The 22944-nt window shown below is 45.4% G+C and overlaps 1 protein-coding gene across 1 annotated transcript in view; it reads right to left on the reverse strand.

The window, feature by feature from the left end:
- LOC112822056 (corticosteroid-binding globulin-like) overlaps nt 1-22944 on the reverse strand; it is a 26313-nt gene continuing 3369 nt past the window's right edge. The window contains exons 2-5 of the mRNA XM_073895839.1: nt 11020-11651; nt 4727-4997; nt 1687-1834; nt 1-325 (exon numbers count right to left, since the gene is read on the reverse strand). Of these exons, the coding sequence (XP_073751940.1) occupies nt 140-325; nt 1687-1834; nt 4727-4997; nt 11020-11632 (1218 nt within the window). The 5' untranslated portion in view covers nt 11633-11651 and the 3' untranslated portion in view covers nt 1-139. The remainder of the gene's footprint in view (nt 326-1686; nt 1835-4726; nt 4998-11019; nt 11652-22944) is intronic.

The raw sequence follows: 22944 nt of genomic DNA on the forward strand, positions 1-22944 counted from the left end.
TTGCAGTGATGATGATTTATTTGGACAGAAGAACCTGGAGAAGACAGGGCGTGGGGGGGGAACTCCCACCTCCCAGAGCGTTTCTGTGGGTTCCCTCATGCGCAGGTCAGCTGGGGCTGTGACTCCTGGGGGCGCGCCCTTAGGTCGGATTCACAACCTTGCCCAGGAAAAGGCTGCTCCATGTGAAGTGGTCGAAGATCATGATAACGAAGGGCCGGTTGAAGTGGAAGGTGAGAGGCTCAGATGCCATGTCTAGCATGACCGTAGGGAATTCGGGTGCCTTGAAGCTCTTCTCATCAAGTTGCAGCACAGCCTTATGGACCACCTGTTGGGTACGGGGCCGAAGGTGGAGGTTGAGCACCTGCTGTGTGTTGGGAGCTTGCCATGACTCATCGCTTCCATCCCTCCCACCCTTGGTTTTACGGGTGGCAAAGCTGAGGCTCAGAGAGGGTCACTTGCTGGCTCCTCATCTAAGTGGCAGCCCCAGGATGAGGGCCAAGGTGTGTCCACCTCCAGAACGCAGCTCATACCTAGACTTCTTCCCTAGAAAGAGGGCAGATGGAGCCCAGACAGGGAGATCAGGGGTCCCACAGTACTCACTGGACTTCAGTGTCCACATCAGGCTCTCCTTACTGGGTCCTGGGTGAGGCAGACCTCGCTCCTTTTTGCACCCTGCTAGCCAAACACTAGGGGCCCATTTCTGCAAAGTGCTTGTGCCTACTCGGAATGGAAAGGGGCTGTCGAACTGTCTTTTGCTGTGATCAAAATTAGGAGGAATTCTGAAATTGGCAAAATGCTTGTGTAGCTTCTATCAAACACCTTCAGTGAATCCGAACTGGCTAATTATCAACAACCTCTGGGGCAGGGGCTCTCCTTGACCGGAGAGCGAGGAGGTGGAGTTTTCTGAGAAGCTCTGTCAACAGGTGCAGGAAGAAGCTGAGCTGGGGTAGGAAGCCCCGCAGCTCGTCTTGGGAAATGAGGTTTTGAGTTGAGTAGACCCCAAGCCAAACGCCAGGCTGTCATTTACCAGCTCTGTGGCCCTGGTGAGTGAGTGAGTGGTTCAAGCCAGAGGCTCCTCCTTTGAGAAATAATGCTCCCCTTATAAGGAGGTGGCTGTTTGACTCAATCCTTGGCACAGCAGACATTTTATGGAGGGCATACTGGGTACCAGGCGCCATGATGGTCCAAGTCTGTGTGCTTGAGGGAGGGGCGGCTGCCACCTCAGCTGTCTCCTGTCCCCTCTCAGGTTTGGTCACCTACCCGATCGTGAGATCCCTCCATGTCTCAGTAATGCAGGCATACCCGGTGCCCAGCAGTTCGGGGCACGGAGTGGGTGTCCAATAAATATGTTTGGAATGACTGAGGGACCCACAGAGCATAAAGTTAAAGAATGAAGGGAAAGAATGTAGTGGGTAGACTGTTTGATGGCACTGCGTTCGGACCTTTCCCATTTTCCAGGATCCGTTTTGGTGGGGGGCCCACCCTTGTCCCTAGCTCCCGTGTCGTCACCATGGGGACGTCACATTTTCCCGCTGAGCCTCCATTTACCCTGTAGTAAGAGTGGAGAAGACCCGGGGCTCTCAACCTGGGGCTTAGAGACCTATTCATGAAGGGGCCCCGCATTCCTTATTATTATTCATACTGTGAATTTTTGGGGAAAAGAAGATGGACTCTAGGGACACTTACCTTTGACAACTTCAGCTGGGCCTCTTGGGTGATGCCGGAGAAATCTGCCCCCTTGTCGAGCAAGTCTACAATGCCCATGTCCCCCAAGATGGCCCTGAGGTCATAGGCTCCGGAGATGGCCACCTTTGGGATGTACAGGTTTACCTGGCTGCTCAGGGGTAAGCAGATGGGGTTAGATTTTCCTAGGGCTGGGCCTGGCCAGCCGACTTCTGTTTCCCCTGTGATCCTTCCAGACCCTTCCTCCCAGCCGGACACAACCTTTGCGGAAAAGGGGAAGGGACAGAACGAGAGGCAGGATTTGCTTCTCCTTCCATCACACAGGCAGCTTCCTCTCTGGGCCTCTGAATGGCTAAATCTTTTCTCAGCTCTTTCTTTGAGCCGATTCCACCCGTGGTATAGCTGGGCCACTGGACACTGAAGAAAAGGGTCCCTAAAGAAGTCCCTGTGGTCCCCCCAGCACCCCTAAGCAGAAGCAGAGGAGTGGAGGGAGCACCCGGCTGGGAGCAGCGTCCTGGCCCCAGCCCTACCACTAATGCTGCGTGGCTTTGACCAAGTCCTATCCCCCTCTGTGCTTGTCCCTCTCCTCACTGACACAGCAAAGCAGTGCAGGGCAACTAGGGCACTTCTCTAGATGGGGAAGAGCAACTGGCAGTCAGGGAGACTGGCCTCTACCGAACACCTGCTGGGCGTCCTTTAGCTTCAGCATTGCATCTAACGCACATATGCGCATGCGGCCTTTGGAAGCTGGGGCCAACATTTTCAATGTCCAGATGGGGATAATTAAACTCAAGAGGAGCTGAGGAATTTCCCCAAAGTCACACCACTGGGAAGCAGCAGAATTGTGGAGAGGCCATGACTAGTTGCTTCAAATACCCCCTTGCCTCATGGGAGGAGGGAGGGAGGGTGCCTGTGAGCTCTGTGCGGGGGCAAGGAGGCTTCCATAGGAGGTGGGCAGTAGCCAGACCCTGAGGGATGGCACTCCAGTGAGGGGGGGTGATTCTGGGAGGGGTGAGGCGGGAGAAGGGGTGACACAAGCCTGGAGGTGAGGAACCATAGGGTCTGCCTTCTGGGACTGTGGGACATCATTTGGATGGAGTAGAGAGTTCACGCCCAATCATATATGATGCTTAAAGATGCAAGAGTCTGCCTTGGATGTTTATTTAAAAAAATATCTAGAAGAAAATGGCATGTGTTATTGATTTTTTTTAAGCTAAAGTGTTTTAGTGAAAAGATTTTTCTTGGTGCAAGAAGAAAGATTATCCTTCTCATTTTTCACAGCCTAGGAGCCAGAATTGGCTTGCCCCACTGTGGTAATCACCACCTGGACACCCTGTTCCTCAATTATGGGCTCCTTTGGAAGGGGAGGGAGAAGGGCATAATTGAAATGGTGAGCAGCCAGCCATGGGACCCCTCAGGTCGCCCAAACACAGGCTCAAGTGCACACCGAACCACCTCACCCCCACCCCCACACCCAAGGTCAGGTGCGATGGGTCCAGGACTCTGAGAACACCTCCGGGTCCCCATGTCCTTATAGGGGATTTCTCAGAAACACAGAGCAGACCCCGCAGCTCTTCCCCGCAGGACTGAGGTCAAACTCCCATGTCCAGTCACGGAACTGGACTAACATTTCCAGAAGCTCCAGCACTGAGCAGCTCTCTGAGGCTACAGCTCAAAATAAAAATAACTCGAAACCATAAAACATAAAAACATATATATATATATATTAGAGAGCTTCTTTCTAGATTTTCTGCCTGCAAAGCTCTTGGATTACACATTTCATTCAAGTAGAATTTGTCTCCTTCTTTGCAGCTGGTGCCCTGGGCGCGGCCCCCTGGACTTGGTTTGTGCCTCCATGTTCACTCTTGGAGACCCTTCCACTGGCTGAACTTCCACTCAGGTTTAATACACAGTCCAGATGGAAAGCAATCTGCTCTGCAGCCCCTCCCCTGTCCCCTGGGGCGGCCAGGCACTCCCACCTTCCCCCACCTTTCCTCTCCTGCCCCTGGCACAACTGACGCCATTGTATACCTTGAACTCCACCAGAAGCTGTTTCTCGGCTCTAGAGTGCATGTCTCTGAAGGCTATAGTTTGTCCTAGTCGCCTTCTATCCTTTCTGCTTAGCCTAGGGCAGGGTACACAGCAGGTGGTTCCATTTGTGTATGAAGGAGGGAAGGAGGGAGGGAGGGAAGGAAGGAAGGAAGGAAGGAGGGAGGGAAGGGGAAGGAAGGGGGGAGGAAGGAAGGAAGGAAGGAGGGAGGTAAGGAAGGAGGGAAGGAAAGAGAGAGGAAAGAAATGGCACCTGTTCTGGAAACCTTGAGCCACTCCAGATCCAAGTGCCCACTTCCCCTCCTGCGTCCCCTCTGCCCTTTGGATCTGCAGCACCCCACCCACCACCAGGCCCCACCCTGATGGCACTGCTCTGATTGCTTGGGCACAGACAGCACTCCAATCTCACAAGAGTGAGGATCACGTTCATGAACATCTCCCCCCATCCCCATGGTGCAGGCTGGGGCTGCGCACATGCTTGACCATAATTTTGATTGCTGTCTAGCTCAGAGGTGCCTAGGGGCAATGAGTTCCATCATTCATTCATTCATCATTCAGGCCTAGCTCACACGCTCAGCCGGTCCTCCCTGCGTGTGCGCTTGGAGCCCGCCCCTGGTGTGGGCCTGAGGTCAGGCATTCATGGGCTGGTTCTCCTCCTGACCCCCAGGTCATCTGCATATACACAGCTCACTCTCTTTCCCTTACTCACTTATTATCTACTTATGTCTTTCCTTTCTTACTTATTTACTGATGGACTGATTGCTTGAAGAAGAGCTACATCCCTGAGTGACTTAAGAACCATTCATAGGTTTTGTGCTGTTTCCGAGGCACAAACAGACCTCGTTTTGTGGAATGCCCCAAAGTATCTCAGTGTCAGTGGACAGAGATAAACAGGGCTGACTTCTTGGTCAGAGAGCCTCAGGCCTTTGGGGACACAGCGGAAGAAAACAACGAGCCCTGCAGCGTGAGTTGTGGGGGAAGGACAAGGACTTACCCCCTGATCATGGACTCAGACCACCTCTGAATGGTGTCCCTGCTCAGCGTGGCGATGACCATGTCCATCTTCCCCTCGTCTGGGAGGACGAAGAAGACGGTCCCGTTGCCTACGTACTCTAGCTGGACCACCTGGCAGGGGAGCACCCGGTCATGAAGGTACTTGATGGTGCTCGACTGGAACATCATGGGCACTCTTACCACGGTGGTCTTGTTCACGTAGAAGTTCTCCTCCTTGGTGCTCTCGGGGTTGAAGGGGTGTTCCCATGTGCCTGGGAAGGGAGGGAAGGGGGGAGGCGGGAGACAGGCCTGTGAGAGCCAGAGGAAAACACAGTTTGGGGGGCAGCAGAGTGCTAAGCAGGTGTCATGGCAGCCATTCCCTGGAAGGTCCCCACCAGAGTGGCTAGAATTCTCTGGGAAGTTGTGAAATGCCCAGCAGTTTAAAACCTGTTCTGTCTTCCACTTCTTGAACTGGATTGAGGATTAACTCAGTTTCTGAGCCTCTAAAATAGAAGAAGGGAGACAAAGGAGAATGCCCTTGGATTTGGGAGTAAACCAGATTCAGTAAACCAGACTTTGCCTCACCCCCTGGACAGGAGGACTCTGGGAATGGTGCTGAATGGAACTTGGGCTGCAAATTCAAGATCAGGGGTGGAGGAGGTTTGGAGAAACAGACAACCCATTCCATACCCACACCTTGACTTCTGGCCACAGAAGTCTAGCAGGCGGCCTGGCTGCCCAGTGGATTGTGTCCACTTCCCTGAGGGAGGCTCCTGACCTCCTGTGTGGCCCCGAGGGCCACACCACATTTCCTGGAGGGAAAGTCAGGATGAGAAGATGCTTTCAAGGTCACATGGTCCCACCCACAACTGGACTTGAATCCTTCCCCCATGCTTTAGGATGGCATCACACAGCCTCTTTGCCTGCCTGGTGATAGGGAGCTCACTACCTTCACAGACCAGACTTTCATTACTGGTCAGCTCTCATGGGAGGAAAATTGCTCCTTAGAGCCAAAGCCTAACTGATCTTGAGGCCCATCGGCTGAGCCTCTTCGGCTCTTCTGGGCTTATTCCAAAAAACTGCGAGTCTTCTCACAGATGACAGAATTCTGGATGTTTGAAGACATGGGTTGACCTCACCAGGGCCTCCGATTCTCTAGGTTAACTCCTCAGGTCTCAAGGTGACTGAGGACCTTGCGTCCAGGGGTCCCCGGGTGTCTTGGCTGTCTGACCTTAAGCCTGGGATCCCTTGTGAAGTATCTGTTTCCCAACTGAGGCTGCCTGAGGGTGGTTGGCGCAGAGCTCCAGGCAGACCCTTCTCCATCCCACTGCTTGCAGGATCTACGGACCCCGAGGCCAGAACTCTTGTTTTGAGCCAGCCTCACCCCCCCCACCCCCCATAAGGGCTCCTAGGGAGGTAGTAGGGAGAGGTGGGAGGATGGAGCGACAGGGCTGTGGATGCAGAGCCTGGAGACCCCGAAGCCGTGCCTGCTCCATCCCCAGTGACTGAGGGTGCTGTCATAGTCTGGCTGTCTCACAGCAGGTGAGATCATTGGAAGGTTCTCAACCCATCCTCCAGAGGAGCCCTGGGATCCCCTGGACTGAAGGTGGCGGTGTTTTGTGGCTAACTTGTTCAATTCACAGCAAAAAAAAAAAAAAAAAAAAAAAAAAAAAAAGTGACTATTTTTCAGTGTTAAGTTTTTCATCCTTAAAAGTTTGCTGTTTGCTTTCTCCCGAGTATTTCTTTTCTAGAAGCAAACATAACATATCCAGTTTGCACAAAACAAAATACAGAATGGGGTCTAACCTCTACTTTAAGGGATTTCTTCTTGAAAATTCTCAGGCCAGGAGAACTCGTAGTAGGGAAACTTAAGAATTCATGGGGGCAAACTGGAGAGAGCAAGGATGAGCCCTGTAGAAAATCCCGCCCCCCCTCCCAAATAGAAAGACTGTTAAGATAGTTCACTAAGTAAGGAAGGAACATGCCAGGGACACTTTACGTGTCCTAAGCTTAGTGATGTTAGCTATGTCACCATTCATTGCTATTTATTATGCTGGCTTGCTGGAAATATGACAGGGTATCCCCAGCTTAAAGAGGGGCTTGCCAATTAGTTTTTCTGTGTCCCAGAAAATCTGTGTATAAGGCAGCACACAGCCCTGTCACCCAGAAACGTTTCTGGGCAAACATTCCCAGACTCCTTGACCCTCTCATGGTCAAGTGTAAAGAATGCTGCCTTTTGTGTGGAAAAAAATGTAGCCAAAGCAATCTTGAGAAAGAACAAAGCTAGAGGCATCATGCTTCCTGATTTCAAACTATATTATAAAGCTATAGTAATCAAGAGAGTATGGCATAAAAACAGACACAGAGACCAGTGGAGCAGGATTGAAAATTGAGAAATAAACCTTACACATATGGTCAACTAATATTTGACAAGGGAGCCAAAACTACTCAATGGGAAAAAGTCTCTTTAATAAATGGTGTTAGGAAAACTGGATATTCATGCAAAAGAATGAAACTGGACCCTTACCTTACACTACTTGCAAAAGTTAACTCAAAGTGGATTAAAGACTTAAACATAAGATCTGAAACCATAAAGCGCCTAGAAGAAAGCATAGGGAAAAAGAAGCTCTTTGACATTGGCTTTGGTGATGATTTTTGGATGTGACTCCAAAAGCACAAGCAACAAAAAGAGAAATAAACAAGAGGGACACATCAAACTCAAAAGCTTCTACACAGCAGAAGACACAATCAACAAAATGAAAGGCAACCTATAGAATGGGAGAAGATATTTGCAGACTGTATATTGGGTTAATATCCCAAATACATAAGGAGCTCATATAACTCAATAGCAAAAAACAAACAAACAAACAAACAAACAAAAAAACAAAACCAAAAAAAAAAAACCCCAGGTAATTCAATTAAAAAATGGGCTGAGAACTTGAACAGACTTTTTTTTTTTCACAGAAGCCATACAAATGGCCAACAGGTACATGAAAAGGTGCTCAACATCATTAGTCATCAGGGAAATCAAAACCACAGTAATTTATCCCCTCACACCTATGTGATGGCTGGTATCAAAAAGATAAGAGATAGTAAGTGTTGGCAAGGATGTGGAGAGAAGGGACCCTCCTGCACTGTTGGTGAGAATGTAAATTAGTGCAGGCAACTTAATGTGTGCAGTTCCTCAAAAAATTAAAAATAGAAATTCCATATGATCCAACAATCCCACTCTTGGGAATATATCAGAAGGAAATGCACTCATGGTCTCAAAGAGGTAAGTGTACTCCTATGTCCATTATTAACAACAACCAGGATGTGGAAGCAACTTGAGTGTCCAATTATGGATGGATGGATAAAGAAAATGTGGTGTGTGCATGTGCATGCACCATGGAATATTATTCAGCCATAAACAAGAAGGAAAACCTGTGATTTGGACAATATGGATGAACCCTGAAGGCATTACCCTAAGTGAAATGAGTCAGACAGAGAAAGACAGATCCTGTACGATCTCACTTATATGTAGAATCTAAAATCTAGAACTCATAAAAACAGAGTAGAATGATGGTTTGTCAGGAGCAGGAGGTTGGGAGAAATGGGTGAAGTGGTCAAAAGTTACAAACTTCCAGTTATAAGATGAATTAGTTGTGGGAATCTAATGTACAGCATGGTAACTTCAGTTAGCAACACTGTATTCTATCCTTGAAAGTCGCTAAGGGAGCACAGCTAATGAATTCTCACCACACACACACACACAAGTAACTATGTGTTAACTCACCTTATTTTGGTAATCATTTTGCAATATACATATATATCAAATCATCACACTGTACATCTTAAACTTATGCAATGTTATAAGTCAATTATGTCTCAGTGAAGGTGGAGGGAAAAAAAATGCTGTTTTTGCCTGGTCAGCCTCACACCCTCCAAGGAGGGAGGCCTCTGCCAGGTGGATTCCCAGACTTGTGAAGAGGATGATGGCAGGAGGGGGGCTCACCAAGATGGTAAGTCTGTCCAGGTAACAAAGAGCTGGGGGGGGGGTGTAGTTGGCTAACGGGAGGCCCTGAGTAAGAAGCTGGGGAGAAGAAAAAGGGTGTGTGGGGATTCTTTCTGGAGATTATGATCTGGATGAGCTTTAATGTTGCTGAGAGATACATGTTATATGTCATGACTTTTTTTTTTTTCTCTTTCACTTGCACTTCTTTGAGTATGACTGTTTAAATGAAACCGAGCCACTTTGGTCTGGGGTTACAAAGTTGTTAAAGTGAGGTGTGGGAAGACTGTAGCAGGTACGTATAAGAAGCAAGGATTTCCCTGAGAGAATCGGGGGAGGCTTCATGGAGGACGTAACTTCAAAGCCAAGATTTGAAGAGTGGGAAGAAGTTTTAGGCACAGACTAGTTGAGGGAGGGCTCAGGGGACAGAAAGAGTATGGGTTTTGTGGCAGGCAGAATGGCTCCCTAAATATGTCTATTTCCCAAATCACAGAACCTGTGAATGTGTTATGTTACATGGCAAGAGGACATTAAGGTTGCTAAACAAGTGACCTGGAGATGAGCTTATTCCGGATTACCCAGGTGGGTTCCCGTATCATCACAAGAGTTTCCTTAAAAGTGGAAGAGGAAAACAGGAGGGGCAGTCAGAAGAGAGGTCATGGGGATGTGATCACTGGCTTTAAGAGGGAAGGGGCCACAAGCCAAGGAAGACAGGTGGCTTCTAGAAGCTGGGAAAGGCAAGGAACGGGTTCTCCCTTAGAGCCTCTGGAAGGAACACACCCTGCCAACACTTTGACTTTAACCCAGCATGACCAATCTTGGACTTCTAACCTCCAGAATTGTAAGGTAATAAATCTGAATTGTTTTAAGCCACGATGTTTGTGTGAATTTGTTATAACAGCCACAGGGAACTAATCCAGGCTTCCACGAGGATAGTCATGCTCAAGGACCTAGAAGGAATTCAGTGTGGTTGGACATTGTGTGTGTGTGTGTGTGTGTGTGAGTGTGTGTGAGAGAGAGAGTGTGTGTGAGTGTGTGTGAGAGTGTGTGTGAGTGTGTGTGAGTGTGTGTGAGTGTGAGTGTGTGAGAGAGAGTGTGTGAGAGAGTGTGTGTGAGTGTGTGTGAGAGAGACTGTGTGTGAGTGTGTGTGAGAGTGTGTGTGTGTGAGTGTGTGAGAGAGAGTGTGTGTGTGAGAGTGTGTGTGAGAGTGTGTGTGAGTGTGTGAGAGAGTGTGTGTGTGACTGTGTGTGAGAGAGTGTGTGTGAGTGTGTGTGTGTGTGTGAGTGTGTGTGTGTGAGAGTGTGTGTGTGTGAGTGTGTGTGAGTGTGCTGTGTGTTGGGAACTTGGAGGAGGAAAAATGTTGAGACATGAGGCTCTGAAAGGACAGAGAAGCAGACGCCTCTAGGCCAGGGTTTCTCAGCCTTGGATGATAGCCATTCTGTAGCAGATATCATTGTAGGGGCTGTCCTGTTTGGCAGCCTCCCTAGCCTTTACTTAATAGATGCCAGGAACACACCCCACCCCACCCTCAGTTGTGACAACTCAAAATATCTCTAGACATTGCCAAGTGTCCCAGAGAGTAGAAGGGGGTAAAGATAACCCTGGGTACAGAACCAGTGCTATAAACTAAGGAGTGTAGATTTTCTTCTCCAGGACAATGTATCTCCAAATTGTCTGTTCATAAAAATTATGGGGGAGTGCTTGTTAAAAATACAAATTGTAGGACTTTCTTGCAGAAGCTTTGCTTCAGTAGGTCTGGCATGGGCTCTGGAATCTATAATTTTAACAAGTTGCCATAGTGATTTTTATGAAAAAGATCTTTGGAAGACCCTGCTCCGAATTGGTGAGGACAGGTTGAATTTTGACTAAGAGGGGACTTAGTCAGAGCTGGCTGTGAGTGCTGGGGAAGTGTGTGGCATAAGGCCATCCGGGGGGAGTTTCTGGGGGGCGGGGCAGGGGCTGTGTCTATCTGGTTCTAGGCTGTGCTTCCAGCCCCTGGTCCAGTGCCTGACTCACAGCCAGCACTCAGCCAATATTTGTAGACCATGAGGCAGCCAGTCTGTTCATTATTACATGTTTGGGCCTCAAAAGAACCTATAAGAGCTTGGGCAAGTTGCTCAATTCTTTTGGGTGTCATTTTGATCACTTGTAAGATGATGTAGTCTACCTTCCTGGTAAGATTATGGTGAAGATGGAGATTCACAGATGAAAATGTGCTTTGTAAGATCAAAGGCTTTGCCCAAGAATGCACCCTGGGTTTTGATGGCTCTTACTATTCTTGGTAATGGGGTATAAGGGGGTACCTTTGAAGAAGATGTAGTTGACCAGGATGAGCGTGGCTGAACTATCCAGCTTTGATAGAAAGTCCACAATTTTCCCTTGTGTCTTATTTTTGATATACTCATTGATTTGTCTGCTGGCTTCAGCCCCATCCTTGAAATCTGCAGCCAAGGCCTCCAACTCATAGTAGTGCTTGGTGTCTGCTGAGAATGACTCCAGAAGCTCCAGGCTGCGGTCAAGGAACAAGGCATTACCCATAGCCATTTCCGACATGGTTTCTGATTCCTTCTTGAAGAGGTGGCGGAGGTGCTGAAAGCCCTGGTGGATCTCAGCTTCAGGCATCTTGGTGAGGTTGAAGCCCAGGCCTTGGAGAAGCTGGACCCGTGTGTGGCCACAGGCACCCAGAGACAGTATAGCTAAGGCCATGGAGATGCTCACAGGGGAGATGAAGACATTCTTGCCAGGAGCTGAAGCCACTAGATGCCTATACAGGGTAAAGGCAAAGTCAACATTCTTTGGAGCCAAGTCCCGGTGAGGGCTCCTTGTACTCAGGTCAGTATCTGGGTCCTTAGCCTGAACGGCCCAGAGGTCACTGGTGAAAAGCCAGAGGAAATAGGTGCCTAGGGCAAGCAGCATTGTCCAGGATGGTCAGGACCTGCAAAATCAGGAATTCTCATTAGATAATGTAGGGCCTCCAAGGCAGTGGGGCATGGTGAAATGGTAGGCAAGAGACCCCATGGAGGACCCCATTCAAGCCTCAGTTCCTTCCTCCACATAGGCTGTGTGACCTGGGACAAGTCAGGACTCTGGACCTCAAATTCCTCATCTGAAAGTATGATTTTACCTGCTATGATTTATCAAGTACCTAACAGATGCCCAATACTGACCTATGTGTTTTGCCTATATTTTCTCATCTAATCCTCACCAACAAACTAATAAAGTAGGTATTATTATTATGATTTGAGGTAGGCAGAAATGGGGGCCCAGAAAGGTTAAATATCCAACCAGCTAATACATTCAAAGAACTGAAAGAAAAAAAAACTGTCAACCAGGAATCCTGGATCTGGCAAAACCATCCTTGAAAAATGAGGGAGAAATCTAGACATTCCCAGATAAGCAAAAGCAGAGGGAGTTTATTACCACTAGGCCTCCCCTGCAAGATATGCTAAAGGGAGTCCTTCTGGCTGAAATGAAAGGACACTAGAGAGTAAATACAATCTATATGAAGAAATAAAAATCTCTGGTAAAGGTAAATATATGAGCAACTAGAACAACTCGTGTTATTGTAATCTTGCTTGGTAACTCCACTTTTTATTTTTGATATGATTTGAAAGACTAATCCACGAAAAGCAATTATTAGTCTCTGTTTTTGGATACACAGTGAATAAAGTTATAATTTGTGACTTAAATAACTGAAAGAATGTGGGGAACGGAGCTACATAGGTGCAGGGCTTTTGTATGCTATTGAACTTAAGCTGGCATAAATTTGAATGAGAGTGTTATAACTTTAGGATGTTAAATGTAATTTCCATGGTAACCAGAAAGAAAATAGTTATAGAGTATGCGCAAAAGGAAGCAAGAAGGGAATTAGAATGTTTCACTACAAAAAAAAAAAAAAGTCCACTAAACAAAAAAGAAGAAAGTAATGCAGGAAATGAGGGACCAAAAAAAAAAAAAAACAAAACAAAACCCTATAAGGCATATAGAAAACAAATAGGAAATGGCAGAAATCCTTCTTTGTTAGCAATTACTTTAAATGTAGATGGATAAAATTCCCCAATCAAAAGACAGAGATTGGCAGAACAGATTTAAAAAATGATCCAGCTGTACACTGACTGCAAGTGATACATTTTAGATACAAAGACATCAATACGAAAGTGGAAGGATGGGAAAAGATGTTCCATATAGTCATTAAAAGAGAGTGGGGTGGCAGAAGGAAGGAAACAATAAAGATTAGAGCACAGATGTATAAAATAGAGAATAGAAAAACAGAGAAAATCAGTGAAACCAAAATATAATATATCTAATTGATACAGTATAATATAGTATGATGATATATAATGAATATAATATGGTCTTCAAAAAGAAGAACAAAATTGACAAACCTTTAGCTAAACTGAGTAAGAAAAAAGGTGAAGTCTCAAATTACTAAAATCGGAAATGAAAATGGGGACTTTACTGCTAATTCTACAGAAATAAAAAGAATTATAAGAGCGGCTCCTGGATGGCTCAGTCACTTAAGTGTCTGACTTTTGATTTTGGTTCAGGTTTTGATCTCAGGATCCTGGGATTGAGCCCCGCATCAGGCTCTGTGCTCAGTGGGGAGTCTGCTTGAGATTCTCTCTCTCTGTCTCCCCCTATACCCTTCTCTAAAATAAAAATAAATAAATTTTAAAAAATAATTATAAGAAAATATTATGAAAAAAATTACACACCAACAAACTGGATAGCCTAGATAAAATGAAAAAAAATTCTGGAAATGCAAAACATACCAAGACTGAATCACAAGAAATGGAAAATCTGAATAGACCTATATGTAGTAAGAAAATTGAATCAGTAATTGAAAACCCAACAAAGCAAGCCCTGGACCAAATGGCTTTACCGTTGAACTCTACCAAACATTAAAGAATTCACACGAATCTTCCTTCCAAAAAAACCAAAGTGGAGAGAACACTTCCTAACTCATTCACTGCCCTGACACCAAAGCCAGACAAAGATACATTAAGGACAGAAATGTACTGATGAAGATTGCTTATGAACATTGATGCAAACATCCTCAACAAAATACTAGCAAATAGAATTCAGCAGCATATTAAAAGCATGATTATATGGCATGACCAAGTGGGGTTTATTTCTGGAATGCAAGGATGGTTGTACAGAAAAAACTCAACCAATGTGCTATACTACATTAACAGGATGAAGGGAAAAAAGACCATGATCATCCCACTTGATGCAGAAAAGGCATTTGGCATAATTCAACACACCCTTTCAAGATAAAAACACTCAACAAACTAAGACTAAAAGGAAACTACTTCAATATAAAAAAAATATGTGAAAAGCCCACAGCTAATGTAATGGCGAAAGATTGAAAGCTTTTCATCTAAGATTCAGAACAAGGCAGGATGCTTACTTTCGCCTCTTCTATTTAACACAGCACTGGACGTCCTAGCCAGAGAAATTAGGCAAGAAAAAGAAATAAAAGGCATCTAAATTCCAAAGGAAGGAGTAAAATTACCTCTGTCCATAGGCAACCTGATCAACGTCACAGCCACATGTAGAAAACCCTAAAGATTCCATGAAAACCTGGCTGGAACTAAGAAATGAATTAAGCAAAGTAGCAGGCTACAAAACCAGCACACACACACGCACACACACCGGTTCTGTTTCCATATACTAACAATGAACAAACTGAAAAGTAAATTAACAATTATGCTTTTATAATAGCATCAGAAAGAATGATTTCCTGGACATGACATTAAAGGTACAAACAACAAAAGAAAATTAGACACATTGGATTCTTTAAAATTAAGAACTCTTGATCACTAAGGGACACTGTCAATAGAATAGAGAGGTAACCCACAAAATGGGAGATAATATTTGCAAGTCCCATATCTGATAGAGGATTAACATCCAGATTACATAAAACTCAAGTATAAAAAAATTAAAAAAAAATCCAACTCAAAGAATGGGTAAAGATGTGGAGTAGACATTTCTTCAAAAGAAGATACACAGAGAGCCAACAGGCACATGAAAAGATGCTCACATTAGAGTCATCAGGGAAATGCAAATCAAAACCGCAATGAGATACAATTCATACCCATTTGTGTGGCTGTCTCAAAAACCAAACCAAACCAAACTACAAACAGCAAAACAGAAAACAGGTATTGGCACAGATGTGGAAGGGCTGGAAACTACCTTGCTGGTGGGAACGGTACAGCTATGTGGAAAAAAAGGGAATGGTAGCTCCTCAAAAAATTAAATATAGAATTACCATATGATCCAGCAATTCTTCTTCTGAGTAGATACACAGAAGAACTGGAAACAGGGACTCAAGCAGTTATTTGTACATTCCAATATTCATGACCGCATTGTTCACAATAGCCAAAAAACCGGAAACAATACAAATGTCCATCAGTGGATGGATGGATAAATAAAAGGTGGTTGTATAAATACGGAAAACACTCTTGTGTTTCTCCTTTCCTCACACACGATTGCCACGCTTCACTCTGACGCCAGAGATGTGGGTTTCCCACACACCAAGCAAGTCTCCACCACCAGCTGGTGGAGAATGTAACTCAATTCTGCAATGAACTACAATCCTACAATGTAACTCCGTTCTGACACTGTTCACCTGGAGGTAGTGTCAACCCCCCCCCCCCCCCCCCCGTGAAAGGCTCAGTTCCCACAAGATTGCCCACCCCCGACTTCAGATGCCAATCGCTAGTCCCAGATTGTCACCCTGTCCTTTTGACTGGGCACCCGAGACCTTCTCACTGGGTTTGATAATTTGTTAGACTGGCTCATGGAACTCAGGGAAACGCTTAGGTTTACTGGTTTATTATAAAGGATGTAAAAAAGAATATGAGTGAACAGCCAGATAAAGAGATTTATAGGGCGAGGTCCAGAAGGGTCCCAAATGCGGGAGCTCCTGTCCCCTGTGGAGCTGGTGTGCACCACTCTCTGGGCATGCAGATGTGGTCACCGACCCAGAAGCTCTTTAACCCCATACTTTGGGATTTTGATGGAAGCTTCATCACATAAGCAGGATGGATGATTAACTCCAGCCCCTCTCTTCTTCCCGGAGAAAGGAGGGTGGGGCTGAAAATTCCAAGCTTCTAATCATGGCTTGACCTTTCTGGGGCCAGCCCCATCCTGACGCTCTCCAGGCACCTACAAAAAGTCACCTCATTAGAACAAAAGACATTGTGATTACCCAGGAAATTCCAAGGGATTTAGGAACTCTGTGTCAGGAACCAGGGGCAAAGACCAAATATTAGAACAAGAGATGCTCCTGGTGCTCTTACCCGCTTCAGAAATTAGAAGGGTTTTAGGAGCTCTGTGTCAGCAATGTGGGAGGCAGAGACTGATATATATTCTTTCTTTTATTTCACAGTGTTATAGCAGAGGCTATGGAGGGGGGAAATGGGGAGTTAGTATTTAATGGGTAGGCTTATGGTTGGGATGATGAAGAAGTTGTGGAGATGGACGGTGGTGGTGGTTGCGCAGCAATGAGAATGTATTTAATGCCACTGCACACTTAAAAATGATTAAAATGATCAATCTTTTGTATATTTTACCATAATAAAAAATTCAGGAAAAAATGAAATGTAGGCCATTAAACGATGTTTGGTAAGAGAAATTTAAAAAATGCATGCAGCCAAGGTCAAAACATTCTACTTACAAGGCTGGTGGTCCCAAGCCCTGCTTTATGGAGCCACCTGTATCCCAGTAAAGAAGGAGGAGCAGGTCCCCCTGCACGGCCCCACCTATGGGGCCAGCCATTCTGGGAGGGAGTCGGGAGCCCACAGTGAAACCAGTGCCCCCAGGAGAATGTGCTGCCCTCTGAGCGCGGGAACCACTGGTCTGCTCTGGAACACCCCAAGGCTGTTTCCCCGGCATGCTCCCAAACCAGAACCTCACGACAGACAGGTGCAACCACCCCCCGACCCCTCTTCCAACCCTCCCCGCGAGTCTCCCTCCGTGTGGAGGGAACAGGTCCTTCCTCGTGGGAAGTTCTCTGCTCTGAGCTCCCTGCTTCTCTGCTTTTCTGCTTTGGTAACAGCCTTGCTGCCCTCCCCTCCTTTCTTGGCTGCCTGGCTTTTCATTTTCCTGGTTTCGTGGCAGACCACGTTGGATTAGGAATCCAGCACTGCTATTTACCAACTTGGTGACTCGGGTGGACTATTTAAACTCTGCCTCCATTTCCTTAGTACAATATAGAGTCAATAATAATGCCCACCATTGGCCTTGCCCATCTGACATTCTGATTTTCTGATGTTTGTTTCCCCATTGCCATTTCAGTACACAGTCCAAGTTCGGGGCCCGTCACCTCTCCCAGCATTAGTGGTCAACCCTACCTGGTCTCTTGCCCCTGCCTGCTCAGCTCCCTCCCACCCTTCCTCCCATCTGCGGCCAGAGGCATCCTTTATGAAAATGCAAGCTGATTGGCCATTCTCCCACTGAAAAACTTTCGGTGGCTCTCATCATTTCCAGGAGGGGTTGGTCCTCACTTCATGACTTTGTGCCTGGTGACAGCCCTGCCCCAGCCTCAAATTTGGCCCCTTGAAGTCTGAGCCACGGCACCGCTGTGTGTGTCGGGGTTCCTCCCGCACACACCAGACTTTCCTCCCTCTGCCAGGGTCAGGGCAGGGCAGGTCATCTCAGTTCCCCATTGTTTGGGAGCCCTGCTCTGACCCGGGAGCTGGGGACAGAGACAGACCTGCCCCATCCGGCCCCCTGTGGCTCCACTCTGCTGTCCCATCCCTTCCCTGCCTTGCCTGGCTCACTTCCTTCTGTCCTTGGACACCCAAGTCCCAGCTCTCCTCCAGGAGCCCTGTTCTCTGTGCTTCCCCATCACGGCCCTGTCACACTGCAGTGAAGTCCCGGCTAGCCCTGTCCCCTCCACACCTGTCGGGAGCCCTCTCGGGCAAGGACCTGGTGCCGTGTGCAGCCCAGAGCGGGGTGGGCTTGTCCACTTACCACTTCTTCTGGTCTCCCCTCCCCCTTCTGCTGTCTCTGGGATTTCACACCTCATCCCCTTCTGTGATAAGCCCCCAAGGTAGGGATGAAAACTCTATCAACCTCCCGAGATTGTCGCGAACATCAGTCACAGCGGTTATGAGTGCTTTCCCATGTGGCCTCATGCAGCTGGTCATCCTGGGCCCACTTTACAGATGAGAAAACTGAGGCCCAGGGAGGCAGAGTAACCTGTTCAGAGTTGAGATTCTAAGCCCTGCAGCCTGGCCTCAGAGTCGGTGCCATGCCGTTCTGCCTTTCTCTATAGAAAGCAGAGCGATGAGGGGAAAATAGGTCTCCAAAAAGTACCCAGCAATGTTACAATGCAGAGTGTCGATATTCTTCATGAATTTCATTTCATGTATGTCCTCCTTTTCTCTCATTTTTGAAGTGAGGCTCAAAGTAAATGCCCACCGCATTCATTATTTTCATGAATGCCCCCATGGGCCAGGTAGTATCTTGGGCCCTCTGCGTTTAAGCCTTAGAACATGTGGTGTCATGCAGGGAGTCCTGTTGCATCTGCAGTATCCTCGCCCCAGGTGGATGAGCAAGGAGGTAGGTGTGTGCGACCTTGGGGCACGCACAGTCCACTGTGCCAAGGGGCAGAGCTGTCCCTGCCTGCATCCCCCAGCAGGGGCCTTGCCTTGCACCCATTCAGCTCCGCTGTCAGACTCTCTTGTGTTACTTGGCTGGGTGGGCTTAGGAGCATCAGTGGAGTGACAGATGGAAATGACTCTTGGCTCAGTGTCAACCCCTGCAAGGCTGGAGGCCGGGGCAGATCAAACCTGCATGGGTGACCCACAGATTGCAAAACCCTCCCCATATCACTGCTCATCTACCCAGCCCCAGATCACCCTGGCTACTGTAATGCTCAATGCCCATTAACAAATTAAATAAGCAAGATGCGCATGGCTTCATTCCGGTGGCTGGGCAGGAGCAGGAGGGATGGACAGCGATCAGGTGCTACTCACGGTCTGCAGAGGGCTCAGGCTGCCACCACCGGCTCGGCCCAGCTGTCCTGAGTCCTGGTATGTGTACAGTAAGCCCGCGGGCCACCACCGCTAAATCTTGTTGGCCAGCTTCCCTGCTGGTTAATGGTTAGAGGGGGGCCAGTGGCCTTCACCATTCGGTGGTCCCCTCCCCCCGGACATTAACCAATGGGCTTCCTTTCCAGGATATTTGAACAAACACAGCAGTGTGGCAAGTTAGCTTTCTTCTGTGTTCAGTTCCCTGAAGTTTTCTTTTTAATATCAAAATGAGGCTGGAGTTGCGTCAGTGCTTGTGGTTACCAGGAGGCAGCTGTCACGGAAGCCACAGGTGCCCTTAATTAGCCCAGTGGCATGGACACCTGTGAAGAACCAGGTGCTAAGCTCGGGCTGGGGATGAGTCTAACGTCTGGTAGAAAAGAGACGTGGAAGAAAAGCAGCCAAGTGCTTCCCATGGATTATCTCATGTAATCTTCCAAAGACATTACAAATTAGATGCTGTGCTTATCACTTTTGTTTAGATAAGGAAACTGAGTCACATGGAGCTTAGGTGAGCTTCCCTTGAGTTTCAAATCCAAGACCATTCTACTCGAAAGTCTAGTACCTTCTGTCTTTTCTGCATTTTTATTTATTAGTTCTCTTTTGGTTGAAATTGACAGGCAACAAACTTTTTTAAAGCAAAAAAAAAAAAAGAATATATGTTGGGTCTCATGAATGAGAGTTCTGAAGGGGGGCAGGGTTTCAGGCTTGGCTGGATCCAGGGGTTCCAAGTTGGGTATCATATCCCTCTGTCTCTTTTTAAAAAAATCTTTCTTAGCTCTTCTTTATTCAGCTTTCCTGCTTTAGCCTGTATGTTGAGGACAAAGGTGGCCACTGAAGTTCCAAGTTATTTGGTTCTAACTGGTTATTTGAGAGACTCACTTTTTCTCCTTGTTCATATCAGTCCCCCAAAGGACTCTGGGCATGATTGCTTATCATTGGCCTGATCACAGCATGCAAAATATTATGGCCTTGCAAACGCTAGCCAGGGTCCTGTGCCCTCTGCTGGTTGATAACATTATTACTTCCAGGGAAGCTGTTTCCAGGAGTGAAGAGAAGTTGCACTGGTTCTAGAGATTTTGGAGGCACTTCAGTTTTATTAATACTTATGGGTCTTTTTAAAAAAGTTTTTTTATTTGTTAAGTCAATTTTGGTACTTATATCTAGGAATTTATTATTTTTAAATCTAAGTCATATCAGTAATTTTTTTGTTTCTATATTTTATTTACATATTTCCTCTCTTCCCCCCCCCCCCCTTGATGAGTCTTGTTAGGGAAATCTGTCTAGTTAATTAATCTTTTCAAAGGATCAGCTTTTAGTGTTTAGTTTTCTTAATCCTTACTGTTTTTTTTAAAATCTATTTTTTTTATTGATTTCTTCCTTTATTTTTACCTTTCACCATCCTTTCAAATTCCTTGTTTTTTTTCTAAATCTGTTGTTCTTTTTATATTTTCTTGAGTTAAATGCTTAGCTAGCTTTCCTACTTTTTTTTTTTCAGACTTTCCTACACCAGTTTTATTTAAAACACAAATAAGTATTTCTCTTTCTTGTAATGGCAAATGGTTCAAATAATGCTGAACATGAATCATTGACTAATACAAGGACTTTAAATATGAAACAAAATTATTTTTAAAAAAGAAAAAGAATAAAGGTTATATACAAAAGGGACCTGGAATCTTTAAGCTGATTCCAAAAATGAAATGAGTAGAAAATCTGTGGTGAAACCAGAACATTCCACCCCTGCTTTGGAGAAGGGCTATTATACAACATTCAGTCAGCTGAAGATGGATTGGTAGAGAGGTGTCTGTACATAAATTTCAAGTCATTTTTGCTTGTGTGCAGAATCATCCAGATCTTCCCAAGACTGAATGGGCAGTCCTGTGGCTTTCTTCCTTTTCCATATTCCCAACAAGGCTACATGAGGTTCAACTCTTGATGAGCCGCTTACAACAGCAGTTCCTTAGGAGCCAACACGACAGGTGGATCAGATTTCCCTATGAGGAACAAAACTGGCCACCTACAGCAAAGTATCAAAACGGACAAGTCCTTTTTTCCTCTTCCTTCTGATTATGTACAATAGGTCTCCTTTCAAGACTCGTATCCCCATCATACTTGTTCCTTCACAAGTCTAAACCTTGAGGTGATATGCAGGAGACTGACATCAAGAAAAGAGAATTCAATTCAGACATGAAGAAAACTGGAAGGTATACAATACACCCCCAGAGCGTCTCGGTCATCCCTGCTACAGTACCATTGGGTGGGCTGCTCCAGTCCACAGGTAAATATCGGCAGCTTGGAGGAGCTCATTTTTTCCCCTCTGGTGGTTAAAGGGCACCAAATAAATAACTGGGCAAGAGGAGTTTGCTGGGAGAGTTAGAAATAAAAAATTAACCAATTTTAATCCCTGTGAGAATTCAATGCCAGTAGGAGGCAAGTACTGAAGAAGAGAAAGGACAACTTTCATGCTAAAAAAAGAATTCCTCTAATCATTATGTCACCATCTCTTATTAAGAATCCAGGGAATCCCAGAAATAGAAAATTAGTTTCAGAGGACCCCTGAGGCACTTTAAAGCCTTAAAAAATTACAGTAATAATAAATTAGCTTTCCTACTTTTTAACATTTCCAGTCTCCATATATAAATGTATTTAAAGTTAAAATTCTTCATCTAACTTCTGCCTGAGCGATGCCCCACAAATTTTTGATATTGACTATTATCATTGTCATGTTTTGATGTGTTTCTAATTCCCTTTTATTTTTAACCCCAGGGTAAGTTAGTAATTTGTCATTTAGTGTATTTAGAACCTTAGGCTACTCTTTTGTTATTTACTTTTTTTTTAAGATTATTTATTTATTTGAGAGAGAGAGAGACAGAGAGAGCACGAGCAGGGGAGAGGCAGAGGGAGAAGGAGAAGCAGACTCCGCAATGAGCAGGAAGCCCAACACGAGGCTTGATCCCAGGACCTCGCGATCATGACCTGAGCCAAAGGCAGACGCTTAACCAACTGAGCCACCCAGGCGCCCCTTGTGTTATTTACTTTTACTTCTCTTTGGTCAACAAATACTATCTACAAGGCATACCTAATAGATGTTGTTGGTTTGGTTCCAGACTACCACAATAAAGTGAATTTCAGAGTAAGGTGAGTCAAATGAAGTTTGTGGCTTCCCAGTGTATATAAAAGTTATGTTTACACTACACGGTAGTCCATTAAGTGTCCAATAGCATTATGTCTAAAAAATGTATATACCTTAATTAAAAAATACTTTATTGCTAAAAAATGCTAAACATCATCTGAGCTTTCTGCAGGTCATAATCACTGATCAGAGATGACCATAACAAATATAATAATAATGAAAAAGTTTGAAATATAGTAAGAATTACCAAAACGTGCCATTGAAATACGAAACGAGTGAATGTTGTTAGAAAAATGGTGCCGACAGACTTGCTTGATGCAGGATTGCCAGAAACCTTTAATTTGAAAAAATACAATATCTGGGAAGCAGGATAAAGTGAAGCACAATAAAACAAGGTATGCCTGTATATGATATTGAATGTGTGGAGCTTATTGAGGATTTTTTGCAATCATATATGCTTTATTTTTATAAATGTTCCATGTTTTCTTAAAAATAATGGGTAGTGTCTGTTCAATATGCATAAATGTGTATACATATGTGTATATGTACAAATGCTCGAACTTATTTTTTTATTCAACATCTATGCTGATTCTCTATTTGCTTGACCTTTCCGTCTCTCAGAGAATGTTAAAATCTCCAATCACGATTGTTCATCCATTTATCTCTATCAGCTGTTGGTTGATGTACTTTGAGGCTGTTAAAGCAGATGTACTTTTGATAATCATATCCTCTTGCTCTATTGCTAATTTTTCTTTTATCTCTGTTTCATATGACACATTTTGCCTTAAATTCTACTTTATCCAAGAAGATTGCTTTCCTAACTTTGTTTTGGTTCACACTTGCCTGATATAGTTCACCCTCTCATTTCCAAACTATGTTTTCTTGTTTTAAAAGTGTCTCACATATACATTTGGTTGAATTTATTTTTATTATCCAAAAATGACATTCTGTCTTTTAATTGGCAAAATTAACCTATTTACATTTATCTTTAATTATTGTATTAGGACTGACATACCATTTTATTTCATATATTCCATTTACTATCTATTTTTTCC

Source organism: Callorhinus ursinus, unplaced genomic scaffold (assembly GCF_003265705.2).
Source record: "Callorhinus ursinus isolate GAN/ISIS: 27379988/994484 unplaced genomic scaffold, GSC_fseal_2.0 scaffold8, whole genome shotgun sequence".
Lineage (NCBI taxonomy): Eukaryota > Metazoa > Chordata > Mammalia > Carnivora > Otariidae > Callorhinus > Callorhinus ursinus.